Genomic DNA, 19,217 nt, shown 5'->3' with positions numbered 1-19,217 from the left:
TCAGCATAGGTAGGGAAAAAAAAAAAGTAATGTTATTAACAGAAAATACTGTCAGTGGTCAGTGTGATCATCGTTGATTTTCGATAACGAACACTAGTATGCATAACTACCTCAATTTAATTTAATAAATTAAACATTGTTATATCCGAACCAGTAATGTACGGCAAGAACAGTTCGCCCCTTCCGCATCACTCAAGGCCACTGACCCCACGCTTCTTTAGTGTGTTCAACATTACAAAAATACAATCAATTGATCGATATTTTCTACAGTTCGTTTTTTTTTATTGCTTAGATGAGTGGACGAGCTTCACAGCTCACCTAGTGTTAAGTGGTTACTGGAGTCCATAGACATCTACAGCGTAGATGTACCACCACTTTGAGATATAAGTTCTAAGTTCTCAAATATAGTTACAACGGTTGCCCCACCCTTCAAACCGGAACGCATTACTGCTTCACGGCAGAAATAGGCAGGGTGGTGGTACCTACCCGCGCGGACTCACAAGTGTCCTACTACCAGTAATTCCCCAAATTATCATTTTGCGGGTTTGATTTTTATTACACGATGCTATTCCTTCACCTTGGAAGTCTATAGTGAACATTTGTTGAGTACGTATTTCATTAGAAAACCCGGCGGAATTGGTACCCGCCTGCAGGATTCGAACACCGGTGCATCGCTCAACAGAACAGTATCCAGAGGTCTTTTTAATATGAGCCACTTGTTTGTGAAATGAACTTCGTGTTCCACACGTGCGATGGTAACCGCAAGCAATAAATAAAAAAGAAAATATATTATAGTTTAATATAAAATTTCGGATGTGATTTTTAAGTAGGCACTTTACATATCAATTGCCTAAACAATTACGATATGACCCCTTTGTTAGGATTTCGTTGTATAATCAGGTGATATAGTGATTAAATGATAACTCAGTTTGTTGATATTACGCTTAGGCATTTAATTATCGTAATTAAATGATCGAATCGGTTAAATTATCTGATGTTTTTCTTTATTAAATTTATTCTTACGTAAAGTCCGGTTGTAGCAACTAGGCTTTTTAAAAGGAAAATCAATCGGATATAAAAATCTTTAGGGCGAAAGTATGTAAGTACTAACGTGAATATTTTTTTCATTTATTGAATCAATTGGGAGGAATTTATGAACATAATTAATTTAGGAATAATTAATACTAGTTTAATGGTATAATCATCAGTTTTTTATCGGCCTAATGTTATTGCCCACGTTTTGAATACTGTACAGTTTTCGTTGCCTAGCGGGTCCGTCACCACAAAATGTAAATGACAAGTTAATGACAATGACGAGATTTATAATATGTTTTATTTTTATTGCATAGATGGTTGGACGAGCTCACAACCCAACTGATGCTAAGTGGTTACCTGAGCCCATAGACATCTACAACGTAAATGCTCCCATCCACCTTGAGATATGAGTTCTAAAGTCTCAGTATAGTAACAACGGCTGCCCCACCCTTCAAACCGAAACGCATTGCTGCTTCACGGCAGATATAGGTTGGGTGGTGGTACCTACCCGTGCGGACAGTAATTACGCAAATTATAATTTTGCGAGTTTGATTTTTATGACACGATGTTATTCCTTCACCTGAACATTTGTTGAGTACGTATTTTATTAGAAAAATTGTTACTTGTCAGCCGGATCCGGACACCGTTGCATCGCAAGATAGTAATGCACCAGACGTCTTATCCTTTAGGCCACGATGACTTGAGTTTAAATACGATTACAGAACAGAGCGTACCTACTTAAACTTGTGATCGCAGTGAAATCATGTTTCTGTCTTAATTAGCAAATAATTGCGCACGTATGCGTTTAGTTCAGGAGGAGGCTTAAACTAATATGGATTTTTCTGGAAGTCGCTACATTACGGATCTATTCAGATTGCTTGTAAACTAATCTATTATCATAAATTCCAGCATGGCATTATCATTTGTGGGAAATGTCGTGATTACCGTTATTGTATTGGGCGTAATCAGTGGCACGAGTGCTACTTTCCCCTTTAAAACCAAGGACAATATTGATAATCATGAAGATGAACAGACTAAACAGTTTCCGAGGTCAGAGCCAGAGGCGGATTCGTCTTACGAGGTCGGCGTTGGTATTGCAGATATGACCGGACCCTGTGTTGAAATAACATTTGTAAGTAGAATAGGTTTTTTTTCGGGCAGGGGGCCAAACCTCCCTCAAGGTATCCGCGTCTAGGGGGCACGCGGAGAATGTGGGACTTGAGGGTCTGCAGATGTTGGAAGCAGACTGCGGGCCCAAGGATATTTTTAGGGCCCTACCGCACCAAATGAATCCGCCATGCACTCTCTCACCTGACGCCTGATCTTCGCTCGAGGTCAGAACCCGGTCAGAGTTGGAAGGTCCCCGTGGTCAACAAAGTAGGATAGTGAGTTGTGTTAACTTTATAAAGATGAACGCGACTAGGCCTTGCTTCTAGAATTTCTGACGTATATGAGTGACGATAAGTACTCACCATTAGATGGCTCATAGGCCTACAAAGGCAAAAAATCGTTTCATTACATGTGACGTCATTCTGCATTACGACAATTGTGTTACATTTTATATACGCTAAAACACAACCACTAGCAAACACATCAGTTGCTAGTGGTCGTAATATATTGTGATCATATATGAGTCGTCTATTATCAAAGGTGGCAATCTGTGCATTTGGACAAAAAAATTTCATTGATATGTCAATACAGATTGATTTGAATATAATCGTCTCCTTCAAAGAATACGGTTTAAAACTTACATTAAATAAAGGTTAATAGTTAACCTGTTATTTATCTAAGATGTCGTTCCGAAGAGTTTTGTGACTGCCAATGGAATACAAAGTCAATAATTCGTTTTTCTGATTTACCAATCATTGTCCAAAAGTCAGATTGCCGGCTTTGATAATAGTCGACCCATATATCATAATAATGATATCGTAAGCTATGATTGGATCTTACATAAAAATATATTGAACTATTAAATTATCTATATTGATTACAATATTTACGATTATTAATTCATTTATATATTCGTATTTACGATTATCGATTCATAAAAAACAGTTCTTCAAGGAGCGCTTTAATTTATATTGGAGCCATTATAATTACTAAGATATTCTAATTTACGAGTATGTTGTGTAGTTGCCTATATTCTTCTGTATGGTACTGAAAAAAGTAATTGTTATGAAAAAAGGCAATTAGAAATGTAAATGTTTAACTCAATTTATTATCTTTGGATTGTTTTTATGAGAAAATTGTAAATGAATAGTATAAAAACATTTTTTACACTCAGTATTGGAAGAGATTTAGGTGGACATAACTAATTTTTTTCGAAGACGATTTAATTTCTTCTGAACACGCAAGCCATTGATTTTAGTACGTAACGAGATGGAGCTCAACTTTGGTGTTAGGTAATTACCAGGTCCTGGTCTTGGGCAGCGAGCAAGACACACTGCTCGAAGAACATATGGCCACTGGGGCTGAAAAGCTTTCGAGTGGCGACTGTGTTCGAAAAGGTAGCGTGGGTAGGCTTCCTTCCGTCGATCTGGTCGCGGGAACCCGCTGGATGCAGGCTGCGCAGAACTGGTCATTGTGGCGAACGTTGGGGGAGGCCAATACCCGATCCTGTAGACCGAATGGTAAACAGTCGACGTCGCCCAAAGTACGTCATTACGGATCCTCCCGATCCATAAACGTTGCTTTTAGGCACTACAAGCACCGGTTACCGTCCTCGTCGAACCCGTCGCTTACGAGGAGCGAATTAACCCATAGACACAGCCCACTGAGTTTCTGGCCGGATTTTCTCAGTGGGTCGCGTGTCCGATCCGGTGGTAGATTCTGCGAAGCACTGCTCTTACTAGGGTCAGTGTTGGCAGCGCTCCGGTTTGAGCCCCGTGAGCTCACCTACACACGTTAGGGCGAAGCTCAAATAGCCTCAAGGCTTACAGCATAGGTAGGAAAAAATTGAAAAAAAAAGGGGAAGCCTATGTCCAGCAATCGACGTGCGAGGGCTGATGATAATGTCGACGATTCCTGTCGATTCTGGCACAATATTAATGGTTTCCGTGGACGTGTCCACGTCGTTATTTGAGATCGATCTTTGGAAAATTTCGTTGTAATATATACAGCGAAATTTTAGTGCGCGACTGCTATTCAAACCAGAAGGCATTTTTTTTCTCAGCCGAAATAATCGCAGTGACTTTTGCAGATGGGTTACGCTGAGCTCGGACAGTCTGGCGAAGGCATACATTTGAGGCAGTTCTCCAGAGCCTTCATATTTTCGAAGGGCAATACCAGAGTGGTACTAGTCACAGCTGAAGTGCAGGCCGTAGGCATTGCCGTCAGGAGACAGGTGCGTCTGATCTATAATAGTTTATTAGTAGATTTGTAGATTAGCTGATCCTCCTTCACCACCACCACCACCACCACCTTTTAAGTGATTCACAAAGTCTATACGAAGTATAAAGTGAACTCCGGCAAGCCTGTAGTACTGAAGAGAAATTAATTTGGATCAACGGTTTTTTAGCGGTAAATGTAGTTAATGGAGGTATTCACTAGCGATTGGTAAAGGAAAATTAGGAATATCGTTTATCGTTTAGGAAACCATTGAAGGTGTTAATTTACTTAAAGCTGATATAGCTGACCTATGAGTTCTTTACGTGAATAAAAATGCTTTTTTTTAAATAAAAAGCTGTAAAGTGAAGGGGTAAAAAAAAAGTCTATTGGCTCCGGTAACTAATTAACTAGGTGGGTCGTTGAGATTGTCCTGTTACGCAAGCATACTACTCACGTAATTTACATGATGATAATTTAAAGGACATTCGCGGTTTTTTATTGTCGTATCTAATTTTTATTTAATATAGTTGCGTTTTATATTATATTGCTTTGATGGGTGGACGAGCTCACAGCCTACCTGGTGTTAAGTGGTTACTGGAGCCCATAGACATCCACAACGTAAATGCGCCACCCACCTTGAGATATAAGTTCTAAGTTCTCAGTATAGTTACAACGGCTGCCCCACCCTTCAATCCGAAACGCATTACTGCTCCACGGCAGAAATGGGCAGGGCGGTCACGGCGGTTTGCGGTCAAATCGTGTAAATTTAAATTAGAATCAGGTTCTCTTATTTTGGACTGATGAATATGTCATGACGGTTCAGTTACGGCTGCAATTTGTGTTCATAGCAAACGTGTCTTGAACGGATTGACATGGTTAGCTCCTGATAAAGAAACTGTTCATCTACCAACAGCACAGACATGAAATTTCGTGGAATTATTTTGTTAGGATAGCCGATTTTTAGTTTTACCACGACATAAGTACCGCACTGAGAGCTGGGAGCGAACGAAATAGGTCCTCAGTGATTAGCAGCATACATATCCGATATTGTATACGTATTTACTAGTGGTAGGACCTCTTGTGGGTCCGCGCGGGTAAGTGCCACCACCCTGCCTATTTCTGCCGTGAATGCGTTTTGGTTTGAAGGGTGGGTCAGCCGTTGTAACTATACTTGAGACCTTAGAACTTATATCTCAAGGTGGGTGGCGCATTTACGTTGTAAATGTCAATGGGCTCCGGTAACCACTTAACACCAGGTGGGCTGTGAGCTGGTCCACCCATCAAAACACTATAATATAAAACGCAACTATATTAAATAAAAATTAAATACGACAATAAAAAACCGCGAATGTCCTTTAAATTATCATCATGTAAATTACGTGAGTAGTATGCTTGCGTAACAGGACAATCTCAACGACCCACCTAGTTAATTAGTTACCGGAGCCAATAGACTTTTTTTTTATTGCCCTTGGAGGCAGACGAGCGCACGGCCCACCTGATGGTGAGTGCTTACCGTCGCCCATGGACTTCAGCAATGCCAGGGGCAGAGCCAAGCCTCTGCCTACCACTTAATACTCTCCACAAGCCTCGTTTGAAGAAGGACATGTCATAGCGCTCGGGAAACACCGTAGAGTGTGTCAGTAACAACGTGAATGTCGCCACCCAACCCCTCCCAACTAGAATCGAGTTCTAAAGGTCACAGTTTTAACCGTACAACGGCTGCCCTGCCCTTCAAACCAAAGCGTATTACTGCTTCACGGCAGGTGGTTCTGAAGAGGGCTCACAAGAAGCCTAACCACGATCTTGCCTGTTTCTCGCAACATGCATGCCGCGTATTGTTTTAGGTGGTGAAGAATCTGCAAGAACGTTACGGTGATATGTACAGCCTTCGCAACGTGATAATCACTGGAACGCACACGCACAGCACCCCTGGGGGATATCTGGTAGATTTCATTCTGGACGTTAGCATATTGGGATTCTCTAAGGAGACTTTTAATGCCTACGTTGACGGAATTACTAGGGTGAGTTAACTGAATAGGTAATATTTCAAAAGGAGGACTTTTTAGTTAAATTTTGAAATATTATTTTAACCTTAATGTAATTAATAACAATACTAACATTAATGTTTAGTTAATTTTGAAATATTATTTCCTGCTTATTTTTCTGATTTATTTATTACTAGCTTTGGCCCGCGACTTCGTCCGCGTGGAATAGTTCAAAAATAATGTTTTATTTTAGAACAAATTTGGTTAGCATAAAAAACATTATAGTGAGCTAGCCTTAACATATAGACATATGACGTCAAGGACTTTTTTTTAGATCTTTTAAAGGGGAACAATTCTGTCATACATTATTTTAACGAAACTTTAACCGTTTCTGCAGCCTACGCAGCGGTAGCTCTTAAAAGGAAAAAAAAAACGATTTTGAAACATTATTTATTGGTGCTCCGCTTGCACAGATTGTGTCCGCCTGTATTGGTCTTAGCGTGATGTTATATAGCCTATAGCCTTCCTCGATAAATAGGCTATCTAACACTGAAAAATATTTGAAATCGGACCAGTAGTTCTTGAGATTAGCGCGTTCAAACAAACTCTTCAGCTTTATAACAGAAAAAAAAATTTGTGGAAGCTACTTATTTTTCCAGAGCATAGTCCGCGCCCACGAAAACATGGTACCAGCGCGTTTGGTGTTCGCTCAGACGAAAGTAAAGAACGCCCACAAGAACCGATCTCCCTACTCCTATAATAACAATCCTGCTGAGGAACGAGCTAGGTATGTTTTTTTTTATTTTTTTTATTTCTTAGATGGGTGGACGACCTCACAGCCCACCTGGTGTTAAAAGGTAACTGGAGCATATAGACATCTACAACATAAATGCGCCATCCACCTTGAGATATACGTTCTAAGGACTCAAGTATAGTTACAAGGCTGACCCACCCTTCAAACCGAAACGCATTACAGCTTCACGGCAGAAATAAGCAGGGTGGTGGTACCTACCCGTGTGGACTCACAAGGGGTCCTGTCACCAGTAAATACCATAAAGTACCTACATTCCCGATCCTGCGAACCGAATGGTAAACAGTCGACGTCGCTCAAAACACGTCATTTCGGATCCTTCCGATCTACTAACGGTGCTTTTGGCTACCCCAAGCACCGGTCATCGTTCTCGTCGAACTCGTCGCTTGCGACGAAGGGCTCTGCGAGTAAATTAACCCACAGACACAGCCCACTGAGTTTCTCGCCGGATCTTCTCAGTGTGTCGCGTTTCAGATCCGGTGGTAGATTATGCGAAGCACGGCTCTTGCTAGGGTTCGTGTTAGCAACAACGTCAGGTTTGAGCCTCGTGAGCTCACCTACTAGTCCCTTGACGCTGATATAGTCTCTGTAGACCATCAGTGTAGGTAGGAAAAAAAAGACTGATAGTCACATTTGTATTCAATGAAATGAGTCCCACGTAACTCTAGCTAGAACTCTAGCCTATTTTGGTATCAGAAGCCCTCAAAACTAATTAGTTTGTTCGCACATTTATGAACTTACCCCCAAAGATCAAAAAAATTATTGTGAACTTGTGAAATACCTATCCATAAAGTCAGCGGCGTAGATTTAGAAAAGCCTATCTCCAGAACTGACCGTAATCGAGTCTGATCTGAAAACAACAATGAATACAGTTCATAATAATATTAAGTGTACCTAAACTTATCTCCATCTGTATCCTAGATATGAAACCAACACAGATGATTTGCTGACCCAAGTGCGGATAGAGAAAGCCGATGGAAGCCTCCACGGAGTGATGAACTGGTTTTCAGTGCACACGACTAGCATGAACATGACTAATAAGCTGGTCTCCTCAGATAACCTGGGCTATGCCGCTCTGAGGATGGAGAAGGAATTGAATCCAAGTAATTTGCCTGGAAAGGTGGGACATGTTTGAATTGTAACAAAGTGATTTAATTTTTCATTCGATAACAATGTAATGTAGATACGGGACTAGACATGAATGTGATTAAAAACATTCACTACATATTTATTCGTGTATCGTTATTGCGTCGAGTCCGTGACAGTGGCAACAGTCTTTTGAAAATCTTATCGAGCAAGATCGCCGGACTGCTGATTAATAGCCTTGCAGCACTCACTTGGAAGGAGATAAAAAAAAAGTAATGATATAAAATGTATATAATGATAGTTAGGTGTTAGATTTTTTAAGGTACTAACATAGATTATAATTAATTCTTACTAACAAAATGTTATGGTTTAAAAAAAAAAAAACTGAAATAAAGTAATAATAAAATATTACTGGTGGTAGGGTTTTTTGTGAGTCCTCACGGGTAGGTTACTCTGCCTATTTCTCCCGTAAAGCAGTAATGCGTTTCGGTTTGAAGGGCGGGGCAGCCGTTATAACTATACTGAGACCTTAGAACTTATATCTCAAGGTGGGTGGCGCATTTACGTTGTAGATGTCTATGGACTCCAGTAACCACTTAACACCAGGTGGGCTGTGAGCTCGTCCATCACTCTAAGCAATAAAAAAAATATATTCAAAATCTGCTGTGAAGTATGTTTTCATCGAAAATACTTTATTACATCTAGGGATGAAAAGCTATTTGGTTTAAGCGACATTTCGCTTTACACGCGACATTTATCTTTGTAATTAAAGGTCCGTTTTATTTGGTATTAGGATCAACAGTTCGATATTTTTATTTAAACTTCAGTTATGTTTACTCCATTCAATTAGCCTCAATCATATACCATATTTTCGCTCACTCCCCTCTTACGCATATCGTTTTTCACGCAATCTATCCATTTTTTCTTAGGTCTACCTCTTCCTCTAAAGCAGCGGTCGGGGAACAGGGGTAAATTACCCCAAATGGGGTAAAATGAAATTTTGGGGGGTAAAACCGAAAAAAATCATTTAAATTAAAAAAAGCTTTTTTATGGGGGCTATATATAAAATATAAAGTAGTTTTTTCGTCTAATAATACAAGAAAAATATCATATGAATCATAAAATAACAAGAAATTATCATTTACTTATATTTTCTGTGGGGGCGATTTTTTTTCCACAACTGTATTATGTTTTACCGTTATGTATTACCGTTATGTATTACTAGGTATTACATTGATAAATTGAATAAATTATGTATAAATTATATTGTTAGTTATTGTTTTCTTTTCAAGATTATCAGGGGGGGCTATAATATGAAAGATGCTAAAAAGAAGCGATTTCGTTTTTTTTTTGTTCTTCGCCATAGGGTAATATCAACTTACATAACAATATTTTGGGGTAATAATTAAAAAAGTTCCCCGACCGCTGCTCCAAAGCCTTCCACATTCATACTTAAAACTCTCTTACCAACCTCATTGTCATTTCGTCTCATCACATGTCCTTACCATCATATAAATAAACATAATATATTCGATTTGTTTGACACCGCGAGTTGGAATGAGGTTTGAGAGCCACGGTATTTCTATCAGCCGGATATCGTGGCGGGTTTCTTCTCGTCGAGTCTGGGTGATGTATCGCCGAACACGCGCGGGGCTCGTTGTGAGTTCAGCAATGAGGAATGCGATCATCAGTTCCTGCTGTGCGCTGCTCAGGAGAGATGTTTCTCGAAAGGACCCGGGGAGGACATGTTCGAGAGTACCAGGATCATTGGTACCAAAGTGTTTGAGGGAGCTATGGTAGGTAGTTTTTTTTTATGATGTGTTATGATGTGATACTATAAGTAGTTGTGCTTAGGCCACACGTTCCGTTTCAAAAGAGGCTAAACTATGATGATGCATGGCCATGCCATGATAATTGAGTATGTCATGTTAATAAATTTTTTAATCTATTTTAACTACCTGTAAATTCCCACGTTCTCACACACACACACACACACCACCACCCTGCTTATTTCTGCCGTGAAGCATTAATGCGTTTCGGTTTGAAAGGTGGGGCAGTCGTTGTAACTATACTTGAGACCTTAGAACTTATATCTCAAGGTGGGTGGCGCATTCAGGTTGTAGATGTCTATGGGCTCCAATAACCACTTTACACCAGGTGGGCTGTGACCTCGTCCACCCATCTACTATTAATTCTTAGTATATTTATTATTATGGCGAACCTTAGAGAAGGCCCTGTCCAGTAATGAGGCTAAGGAGGGGTGAAAAACAAAGAAAACCTTACTGTTACGTAGGACTGACCTTGGAAATGTTCACAGGAGGCACTTCGTTCTCCTGGTGAAGAGCTACGGGGCGACCTGGCGGTTGTTCATCAGTTCGTCGAGATGTCGCAAGAAGTGGTTCCTAAATATGATCCGATCGAGAAGACATTTAACACGGTCAGTACTGTTATTGGTCGTTTTTTGTTCTTGTGAAGACATAAAATTTTTGTAAACATTAAATTCGCTGAAAACTTTATCTAAATGTTTCGTCAAACAGAACGCGTACTTAGCGCCGCGTACTTAGCGTCGCGCTCTTTTCATGTCACACAAATTGACTAGATGAGCCCAACGCTACTTGACGCAACGTAACATTCGCCAAATCATAGTGCCTTTCGATAGCAGTGTGAAAATTTAAGAGTATTAAAGGCTTCGTCAAACAGAATAAACAAACATGGGTATTTTCTAACTAATTCTAACAATTTTTCGGGCATTATCCAGTATTTTAATACACATTCACTCGGACGTGAAAATAAAATTTGTAAAAAATTACAACGGCTGACGTCAAAGCGTCCTAACGCCGCGACACAGCATTGTGTACTGCTAGCGCTGGGGCTCTGTTGGACGGTACGTTACCGTAGTAGTACAACACATCTCGGCGTCATAGCGCGCCGTCAGATTAGCCGTAGATTCTGACGCGCGCTAAGTACGCGTTCTGTTTGACGAAGCCTTTAGACGTAAGTAAGAGTGATAATTTATGCCTCAAAGCGTATGTTTATGTTACTAACGAGATTCAACACGGTTAGTAGTATTTGTCGTTTTTTGATCGAGTGAAGATATAAAATTTTTGTATATATTAAAACTGCCGAAAACTTTATCTAAGACGTAAGTAAGAGTGATAATTTTTACCACATGGCATTTGCTTATGTTACTACCGTGATAAATTGCATTTCTATTATAGTAGGTAATTTAATTCAATACCGCATTTTTATGAGGGATTTCTGAATACTTTGAATATTGGATTGATCAAGTAAAGCCACAATATAAGACCGAATGGGATAGTCAATAAATAGCTATGACGTCGTAGTATCATTTCGTCTCGATGTCTGTGCGGTATTGCGGTCGCTTGGGTAAAGATGATGGCGGCTGTGATGTGGTTCGCCCTTTTATTTCGCAATTTTATTCTAATACATTGATACCATTAAAACAAACATGTTGTGAATTCCTCCTCAATCATAAAAATCTACGAGTGCCAACTAAGTGCTGTTGGTAAATCCACACTGGCCTATAGACTCTATATACCAATCAGAATAAAGCAATTTTACTGATGGTAGGACGTCTTGTGAGTCCGCGCGGATAGGTACCACCGCCATGCCTATTTCTGCCGTGAATCAGTAATGCGTTTCTGTTCGAAGGGCAAGGCAGCCGTTGTACTTGTACTGAGAAATTAGAACTCATATCTCAAGGTGGGTGGCGGATTTACGTTATAGATGTCTATGGGCTCCGGTTAACACTTAACACCAAGTGGGCCGTGAGCTCCTTCATCCATCTAAGCAATTAAAAAGGAGAATAACATTGCTTTTACTATTTCCAGAATGAGCCAGTACGCGGCTGTTTTCCCGCCCTGGGCTACAGTTTCGCTTCAGGCACTATTGACGGAGCTAACACATTAAATATTACGCAGGTAAATCTATATCTATACTAATATTATAAAGAGGAAAGATTTGTTTGTTTGTTTGTTTCAAATAGGCTCCGAAACTACTGGACCGATTTGAAAAATTCTTTTTCCATTAGAAGCCGACATTGTCCCTGATGAACATAGGCTACTTTTTTTTAATTTTTTTTTATTTTATTTTTTTGGTTTCATGTGTGTTTTAATGTTTCCGAAGCGAAGCGAGGGCGGGTCGCTAGTTCATAATATTCATAATATTTTAGTAAAAAAAAACTTACATTGTCTATAATTTGTTTCCTTTTAAAAACCACATTCAATGCATTACTATGTTTTATTTTATTACTAATTATTTTGATTTCTTTTTGTTGAAAGTTAAATATTTATTCTTATTGTAACTTTTTTACTAGTTTGTGCTGCTATTAAAATCACATATTCGCGTATGGAAAAACTGACCAAATTTATTTGTATTTAGTAAAAAAAATTCTCTCTAAGTACCTGGCATTTTTGTATATACTTTGACATTGGCAAAATCAATGTCAAAGGCGTTGGAGACAAATTCATTTAAAAAAATAAAAAATAAACTTCTAATATAAATCTATTGTATATTGTATCAAAGGGTACGCTACAAGGGAATCCCCTGTTGGATATTGTGGGTGGAATCGTGGCGAGACCTACTGCTGATGATGTGGAGTGTCACGCACCTAAACCTATTCTTTTGGCCACGGGAAGAGTAAGTGAAACACAATACAGCGTATTAGGTATCACCTCTTGCATGCATCGCACGTAATCCAGTTTTTTTTTGCTTAGATGGGTGGACGAGCTCGCATCCTACCTGGTGTTAAGTGGTTACTGTATCCATAGATATCTAAAACGTAAATACGCCACCCACCTTGAGGTATAAGTTCTAAGGTCTCATGTATAGTTACAAGGGCAGCCCCACCCGTCAAACCGAAATGAATTACTGCTTCACGGTAGAAATAGGCAGGGTGGTGGTACCTACCCGTGTGGGCTCACAAGAGTTCCTACCACTAGTAATCCTCTTTGAATAACGTTCTCTCGGACTATAGCGCAAGCTCAATCTGTTTGCAATGGATGGCATCGTTGACCCAAGTTTCTATTTATTCCGTAAATCCAGTTCATGGGTTATCTGGTAGTGATGCGTCCGAAATTGGTTTGGTTGTCCTACCTTTCCGTACGGGCATACAATGCAGGACGTATGATTTTGATTATCAGTATAGGCGAGTTGGTAATGGCAATATTCTGCTAAAAATACTCACAGAACGTAACTGCCCATTCCTTGATTAACCCTTTAATCACTTTTTACGATACCTCCGGGAAGAAATGGCCTGGACGAGACATCTAATGGTGTACCCGTCTAAGGCACTTAAAAGTAAAGTCGTTGCTTAATGGAGAATTACACTTAACTGTAGTTCGAAGCATAGCCAAAGGGCGTGAAACTGTATCTAGAGAAATTTGTGCGTCCTTCAATTTCACTAAATATAATTTTAACTGTATTTTTTTTTCTAGGCGAACTTCCCTATACCTTGGCATCCTCACATCATCTCTCTGTCGCTGATATGGCTCGGAGACCTCGCTATCGTGGGAGTGCCGGGAGAGCCCACCACCATGTCTGGGAGGAGGATGAAGGCAGTGGTGGGAGACGTGATCCAGCGCCGCGGGTTCAAGCCCCGCGTTGTCATCTCCGGACTCACTAATGAATATATTCACTATGTTACAACCTTTGAAGAGTATCAGGTCAGTTTATGTTATTCGAGACATTAAAATCGATACTAACAAAAGGAAGAGAATGAACGGTAAGAGTACGTTAGTGAAAAAAGGTTGTAGGATTACAGGGATTTAAATTTTAAGCCACTTTTCTAACTAAGAGTCTAATCTAAGTTATACGGTATATATTTATTTATTGTATGTATATACATATTTTCTTTAATAATATATTGTTAATAGTACACCACAACATACCTGCTGTATCTTTATCTTTTCCAGAATTTCAGTAAATCAAAGGGTTGGCTGGAAGAGATCGCTTTTAGCGATAAGACCGCCTGTTGTACAAATGTGCTTGTTGACTGTTCTTCTAATATTAATTGAATTTTGGTGTGTAATAAAGTATATTCCCTCTCTCTAAGTTGTGACTTTTGAAGGATAGGAAGGAAATGCGGATAGTTCTTAGACTAATTCACCGATATCAAGTCAAAACTGTTCATTATGTCCAATGCAATAAAGGTTAATATCGTAAATTATATCAATTCGTAATCTCACTATTTTCAGGTACAAAGATACGAAGCCGCCTCCACTATTTACGGTCCGAACACGCTGGATATAATGCTGAATAAGTTTTCGGAGTTCACTGTAGCGGCTATTGAGGTATTTAACACAAAATAGACATTATTTTAGAAGCGTTAACAACAATGAACGGAGGTCGTAGTTATTTCTATAAGTCATCTACATTTGATCGATTTTCATAATACTGTTACGCGCTGGGGTTCGGGATAAATAAAAATTCTACCGAAGTATAAATTTAATACTGTATTAGCACTTAAAACACTCACAGAACTTTAAAATTCTTAATTCACTTCTTCCGCTTCGCTTCAGGTGATCCGTTTGCTGTTTCGCTTTGAGTAGTTCTGATTACTGACTAACTTCGTGCCATCTCTGCAACGCTTTTATAGTCGATCGATACGACATCCCTAGATATATCGAGAACATTCTGGACAAGTAGAGCTTCGATGTGTGTTTCCGCTATCTGACAATAGATGGCATTGTATTTCCCGAGCGTTCTAGATTTTACTAGCTTTTTGGAATTCGTTTCTACTATTCGACGATAGATGGCGTTGCTCTTACCGACGTAACAATACAATGTTATTTTTGCATACACGGTTACTACCGTACCGTGAATTGTGTTTAAATACAAAATCAAATTGTAATTCTAGGTAAATATCATTAAAATTAACGATAGTCGCTCGATACTTACATAAACAGAAAGAATTTTCAACCCTGTCAATTATTATTTTGATTCAGAGTCAATATCAAAAAATCGGCAAGAAACTCAGGTTTTGTTCTCTTCTAAATATATCGAGGGGTGAAAGGATATTTGGCTTAAGCGATATTTTTGCAACTTTACAGGAGAGCCATTTAAGGCTTAAAATAGCAAAAAACTTTTTGAATAGAGTTAACTTAATTGAAGTTCACTTTACTTTACTGGTGGTAGGACCTCTTGTGACTCCGCACGGGTAGGTACCACCGCCCTGCCTATTTCTTCCGTGAAGCAGTAATGCATTTCGGGTTGAAGGGCGGGGCAGCCGTTGTAACTACATATACTGAGACCTTAGAACTTATATCTCAAGGTGGGTGGCGCATTTACGTTGTAGATGTCTATGGGCTCCAGTAACCACTTAACACCAGGTGGGCTGTGAGCCCGTCCACCCACCTAAGCAATAAAAAAAATAGTTCATTTAAAAACATTGAATTGTTGATACTAATAACAAATAAGATAAACGGCGAATCCAGGGGGGGTCATGGGGGTCATGACCCCCCCCGAGCTAGTTCCAGGACTTGAACTAACTTGGACTAATTGAAGAACATCATGATTTATTTATTATCTATTGTTATCAAAATTAAATTATAAGTTCTTAACTTGCCCACGACCATGTGACCCCCTCCTGGCGCCAAAGCTGGATCCGCCCTTGAATAAGACGCACCCTTAATTACAAAAATGAATGTCGCGTATTAAGCCAAATGTCGCTTGAATCAAATAGTCTTTCACCCCTCGAATCTAAGTAACATCATACACAAAACTCACAAAACGAATATTAAATCAGTACACATAATAAATATGATTGTAACTACAACAAACAGGCGTTACCAAGAACTGACAAAGATTCTGTCAAATAATTCACGTGCCCTAATTTAAATATTTACTCGGGATTTATTAATTAACCGGTCAAATTATTGAAATTATGTATTTTTCAACAGAAAGGTGACGTCCCGCCCGGGCGAGAGCCGGCTGACAATCGTGCGCGCACGCTCTCTCTGATCATGCCGGTTATCGCCGACAATCCTCCTGTGAGGAGGAGGTTCGGTGACGTCATTGCACAACCTCCTGCTGTTGTACCAAGGGGGACCACTGTGACCGCTACTTTTGTGAGTTTGGTTTTCTACTATATTTTTACTAATAGTATAGAGCTAGTAGTATAGGTGGTCACACGAGGCCTTGGTTAAATGGTCACCGAAATCTCGACCGTATTATAGCAAAGAATTTATATTCTTTAAATTGGAATACATTGTTGCTTTGCATACAAATAAGTTACGATGCTACCAGCTTGTTTCATTGGTATTTCTTTTATTGCTTAGGTGGGTGGACAAGCTTACGGCCCACCTGGTGTGAAGTGGCTACCGGAGCCCATAGACAACGTTAATGCCGCCACCCATCTTAAGATATGAGTTCTAAGGTCTCAGTATAGTCACAACGACTACCCCACCCTTCAAACCGAAACGCATTACTGCTTCACGGTAGAAATAGGCGGGGTGGTGGTCCCTACCCGCGCGAACGCACAAGAGGTCCTACCACCAGTAAATTGAATTTGTATTGTACCGGTGTATTTTGGTTTTATCATCACTTTATGATTGTTCCTACAAATATCTCGAACCGTATTCAGTTTTACAGCCTGAGTAACTACGAAGTAGCCATTAAATGGTGACGCAAGCCTACATTTGATTTTTTATAGCACACGTGTAGTCTCACGTGGAGTATTATTATTATATTTGGGAAAGAGCTCTTATAAACCACTTACTTATATTTGATTTGACCCAAACAAATCCGCTGAGAATGTGAATAGTTCTGGTGTCAATATAGCTCTTTGAATCCGAATGTTTGAGTCTACCGGGATACTTAATTATCTTCTGTGTTCCACCGGAAATCCATTCATAATTCATTTAAGGTCGGAGCGAACCCCCGTAACGACTTGAAGCAAGAAGAAAGTCACGCAGTTGTCCAGCGTCTGGAGCTTGGCCGGTGGATCGATGTCGCCAATGACGCTGACTGGGACACAAGGTGATTTTTTTAGCTTAACTGAACACGTGTCTTATTAATCCTTGCCCGACATAGAGACTCAACAAATCTATCATACGCAAACAGATTTTACAGACAACCAATTAATTTTTTGATGTGTTGTTGATTTTTCCTTTCCTAATTTTGAAAGGCAATTTTAAAACAGTATTAGTAACAGCTGTTGACAGCGAGTATTTTTGTATCATAATAACGCAAACAACCTTTCCTTTTTTAACGGTAGCCGGTGGCTGGCTCGGCCCCTAGCACTGCTGCAGTCCATGGGTGACGGTAACCACTCATTTAAAAAAAAATAGCCCACACGTTTCCACTTAGAAATATTGAGTAGTTTTTGTAACATAGTAATCTAAATTACAGATTTTACTGGCAGCGTCTCTCCACAATAGCTGGCACGAGCGAAGTGAGGTTCTCTTGGCGCGTTCCCGAAAGCGCTTGGTCAGTCCCGCACCGCGTGGAGTACCGCGGCGCCGCGCGGAGCCTCTTCGGAAAGATCACGCATTTCACGGCCCAAACCAACAGCTTCTCTATACAATAAACAATTGGTTGCTTCTTCTTGAACTACTTTTTTTTTCCTACCTTTGAGAGGCTATTTCAGCTTCATCCTAACATGTAGGTGAGTTCACGGGGCTCAAACCGAAGTGTTGCTAACACTGGCCCTAGCAAGAGCAGTGCTTCGTAGAATCTACCACCGGATCGGAAACGCGACCTACTGAGAAGATCCGGCGAGAAACTCAGTGGGCTGTGTCTATGGGTTAATTTACTCGTCGAGTCCTTCGTCACAAGCGACGGGCTCGGCGAGGATGGTGACCATCAACATGAAATACGATCTTTTTTAACGCTGGGAAATCTGTTTACGCCTACCCAGTCGAGGCGGGCAGCAGACCGGGCTATGTCGGACTCTAACGTCTCCAGAGAAGAAGAGGGAGAAAAATAAAACTGAGGTAGGACCTCTCGTGAGCCCGCACGGGTAGGTACCACCACCCCGCCTAATTCTGCCTTGAAGCAGTATTGCTTTTCAGTGTGAAGGGTGGGGCAGTCGTTGTAACTATACTGAGACCTTAGAACTCTTATCTCAAGATGGGTGGCGGCATTTACGCTGTTGAAGTCTATGGGCTCCTGTAACCACTTGACACCAGGTTGGCTGTGAGCTCGCCAGCCATCTAAGCAATAAAAAACCTCCAATTCCTGCCAGGAGACTACGCCTTGAGAAAGCGCGTGAAGCACCCACCCCGCAAAACTGACTACGGACTAAACCACATTGAGCTCCACCCTACCTTCACCACACCTCCAGCTTGACGAAACCTACGGTACCGCATAGTGCGTGCCGAAATGTGGTCACAGTAAATCAGATCAGAATAAATTAGTAAGTAAGGAAACGTGGTCATCTTAGCATTGTTTACTTCGCAACGTACTTCATAGAAGTCATCAAAGCAAAATCATGGAAGAAAACATGTAACACAGTCCGATGATTACTAAACAAACTCTAAGTTTTTGTCTTGAAGGCTCATTTTCGACTGTTGAACAAATCATCAAACGTCCCAGTCGAACAGCGAAGCTAATTTTAGCTGTGGACTGTTCATTTTCTTCATTTTTCAATTGACAAATATTCGGGCAGATTACGTCAACTTTTACTTATATTCGTACAAACTATAACATTCGATTTCATGTTAAAGTACCTTCTTGTGTAAAGTGGACATATGAGTCGACTATTATCAAAGCCGGCAATCTGTACATTTGGACAAAAAAAATTTATTCAATACAGATTTATTTGAATATAATCGTCTCCTTCAAAGAATACGGTTCAAAACCTGCATTAAATAAAGGTTAATAGTTAACCTGTTATTTATCTAAGATGTCGTTCCGAAGAGTTTTGTGACTGCCAATGGAATACAAAGTCAATAATTCGTTTTTCTGATTTACCAATCATTGTCCAAAAGTCAGATTGCCGCCTTTGATAATAG

General features: G+C 40.0%; 1 protein-coding gene across 1 annotated transcript; it reads left to right on the top strand.

The window, feature by feature from the left end:
- Positions 1-984: 984 nt before the first annotated feature.
- LOC114243540 (pan-ceramidase) lies at positions 985-17,797 on the top strand. Its single transcript, XM_089731762.1, has 15 exons — positions 985-1,099; positions 1,945-2,167; positions 4,235-4,378; positions 6,207-6,383; positions 7,007-7,134; positions 8,080-8,278; positions 9,834-10,040; positions 10,562-10,681; positions 12,096-12,185; positions 12,790-12,903; positions 13,701-13,928; positions 14,460-14,555; positions 16,164-16,331; positions 17,129-17,241; positions 17,614-17,797. Exons 2-15 carry the CDS (start codon positions 1,946-1,948, stop codon positions 17,789-17,791), a joined length of 2,184 nt encoding a protein of 727 aa, XP_089587888.1. The 5' UTR covers positions 985-1,099; position 1,945; the 3' UTR covers positions 17,792-17,797.
- The last annotated feature ends 1,420 nt before the right edge of the window (positions 17,798-19,217 follow it).

The sequence above is a fragment of the Bombyx mandarina genome, chromosome 12 (genome assembly GCF_030267445.1).
Source record: "Bombyx mandarina strain Sakado chromosome 12, ASM3026744v2".
Lineage (NCBI taxonomy): Eukaryota > Metazoa > Arthropoda > Insecta > Lepidoptera > Bombycidae > Bombyx > Bombyx mandarina.
Note: the sequence above shows the minus strand (reverse complement) of the source record. Positions and strands in the feature narration are given on the sequence as shown.

Bases quoted from the DNA above. Each gene is read 5' to 3' on its own strand.
- LOC114243540 (XM_089731762.1), top strand. From the start codon at position 1,946: ATGGCATTATCATTTGTGGGAAATGTCGTGATTACCGTTATTGTATTG. The intron at 4,379-6,206 runs GTGCGTCTGATC...GTATTGTTTTAG, and splicing joins GCATTGCCGTCAGGAGACAG to GTGGTGAAGAATCTGCAAGA. The intron at 10,682-12,095 runs GTCAGTACTGTT...TACTATTTCCAG, and splicing joins TCGAGAAGACATTTAACACG to AATGAGCCAGTACGCGGCTG.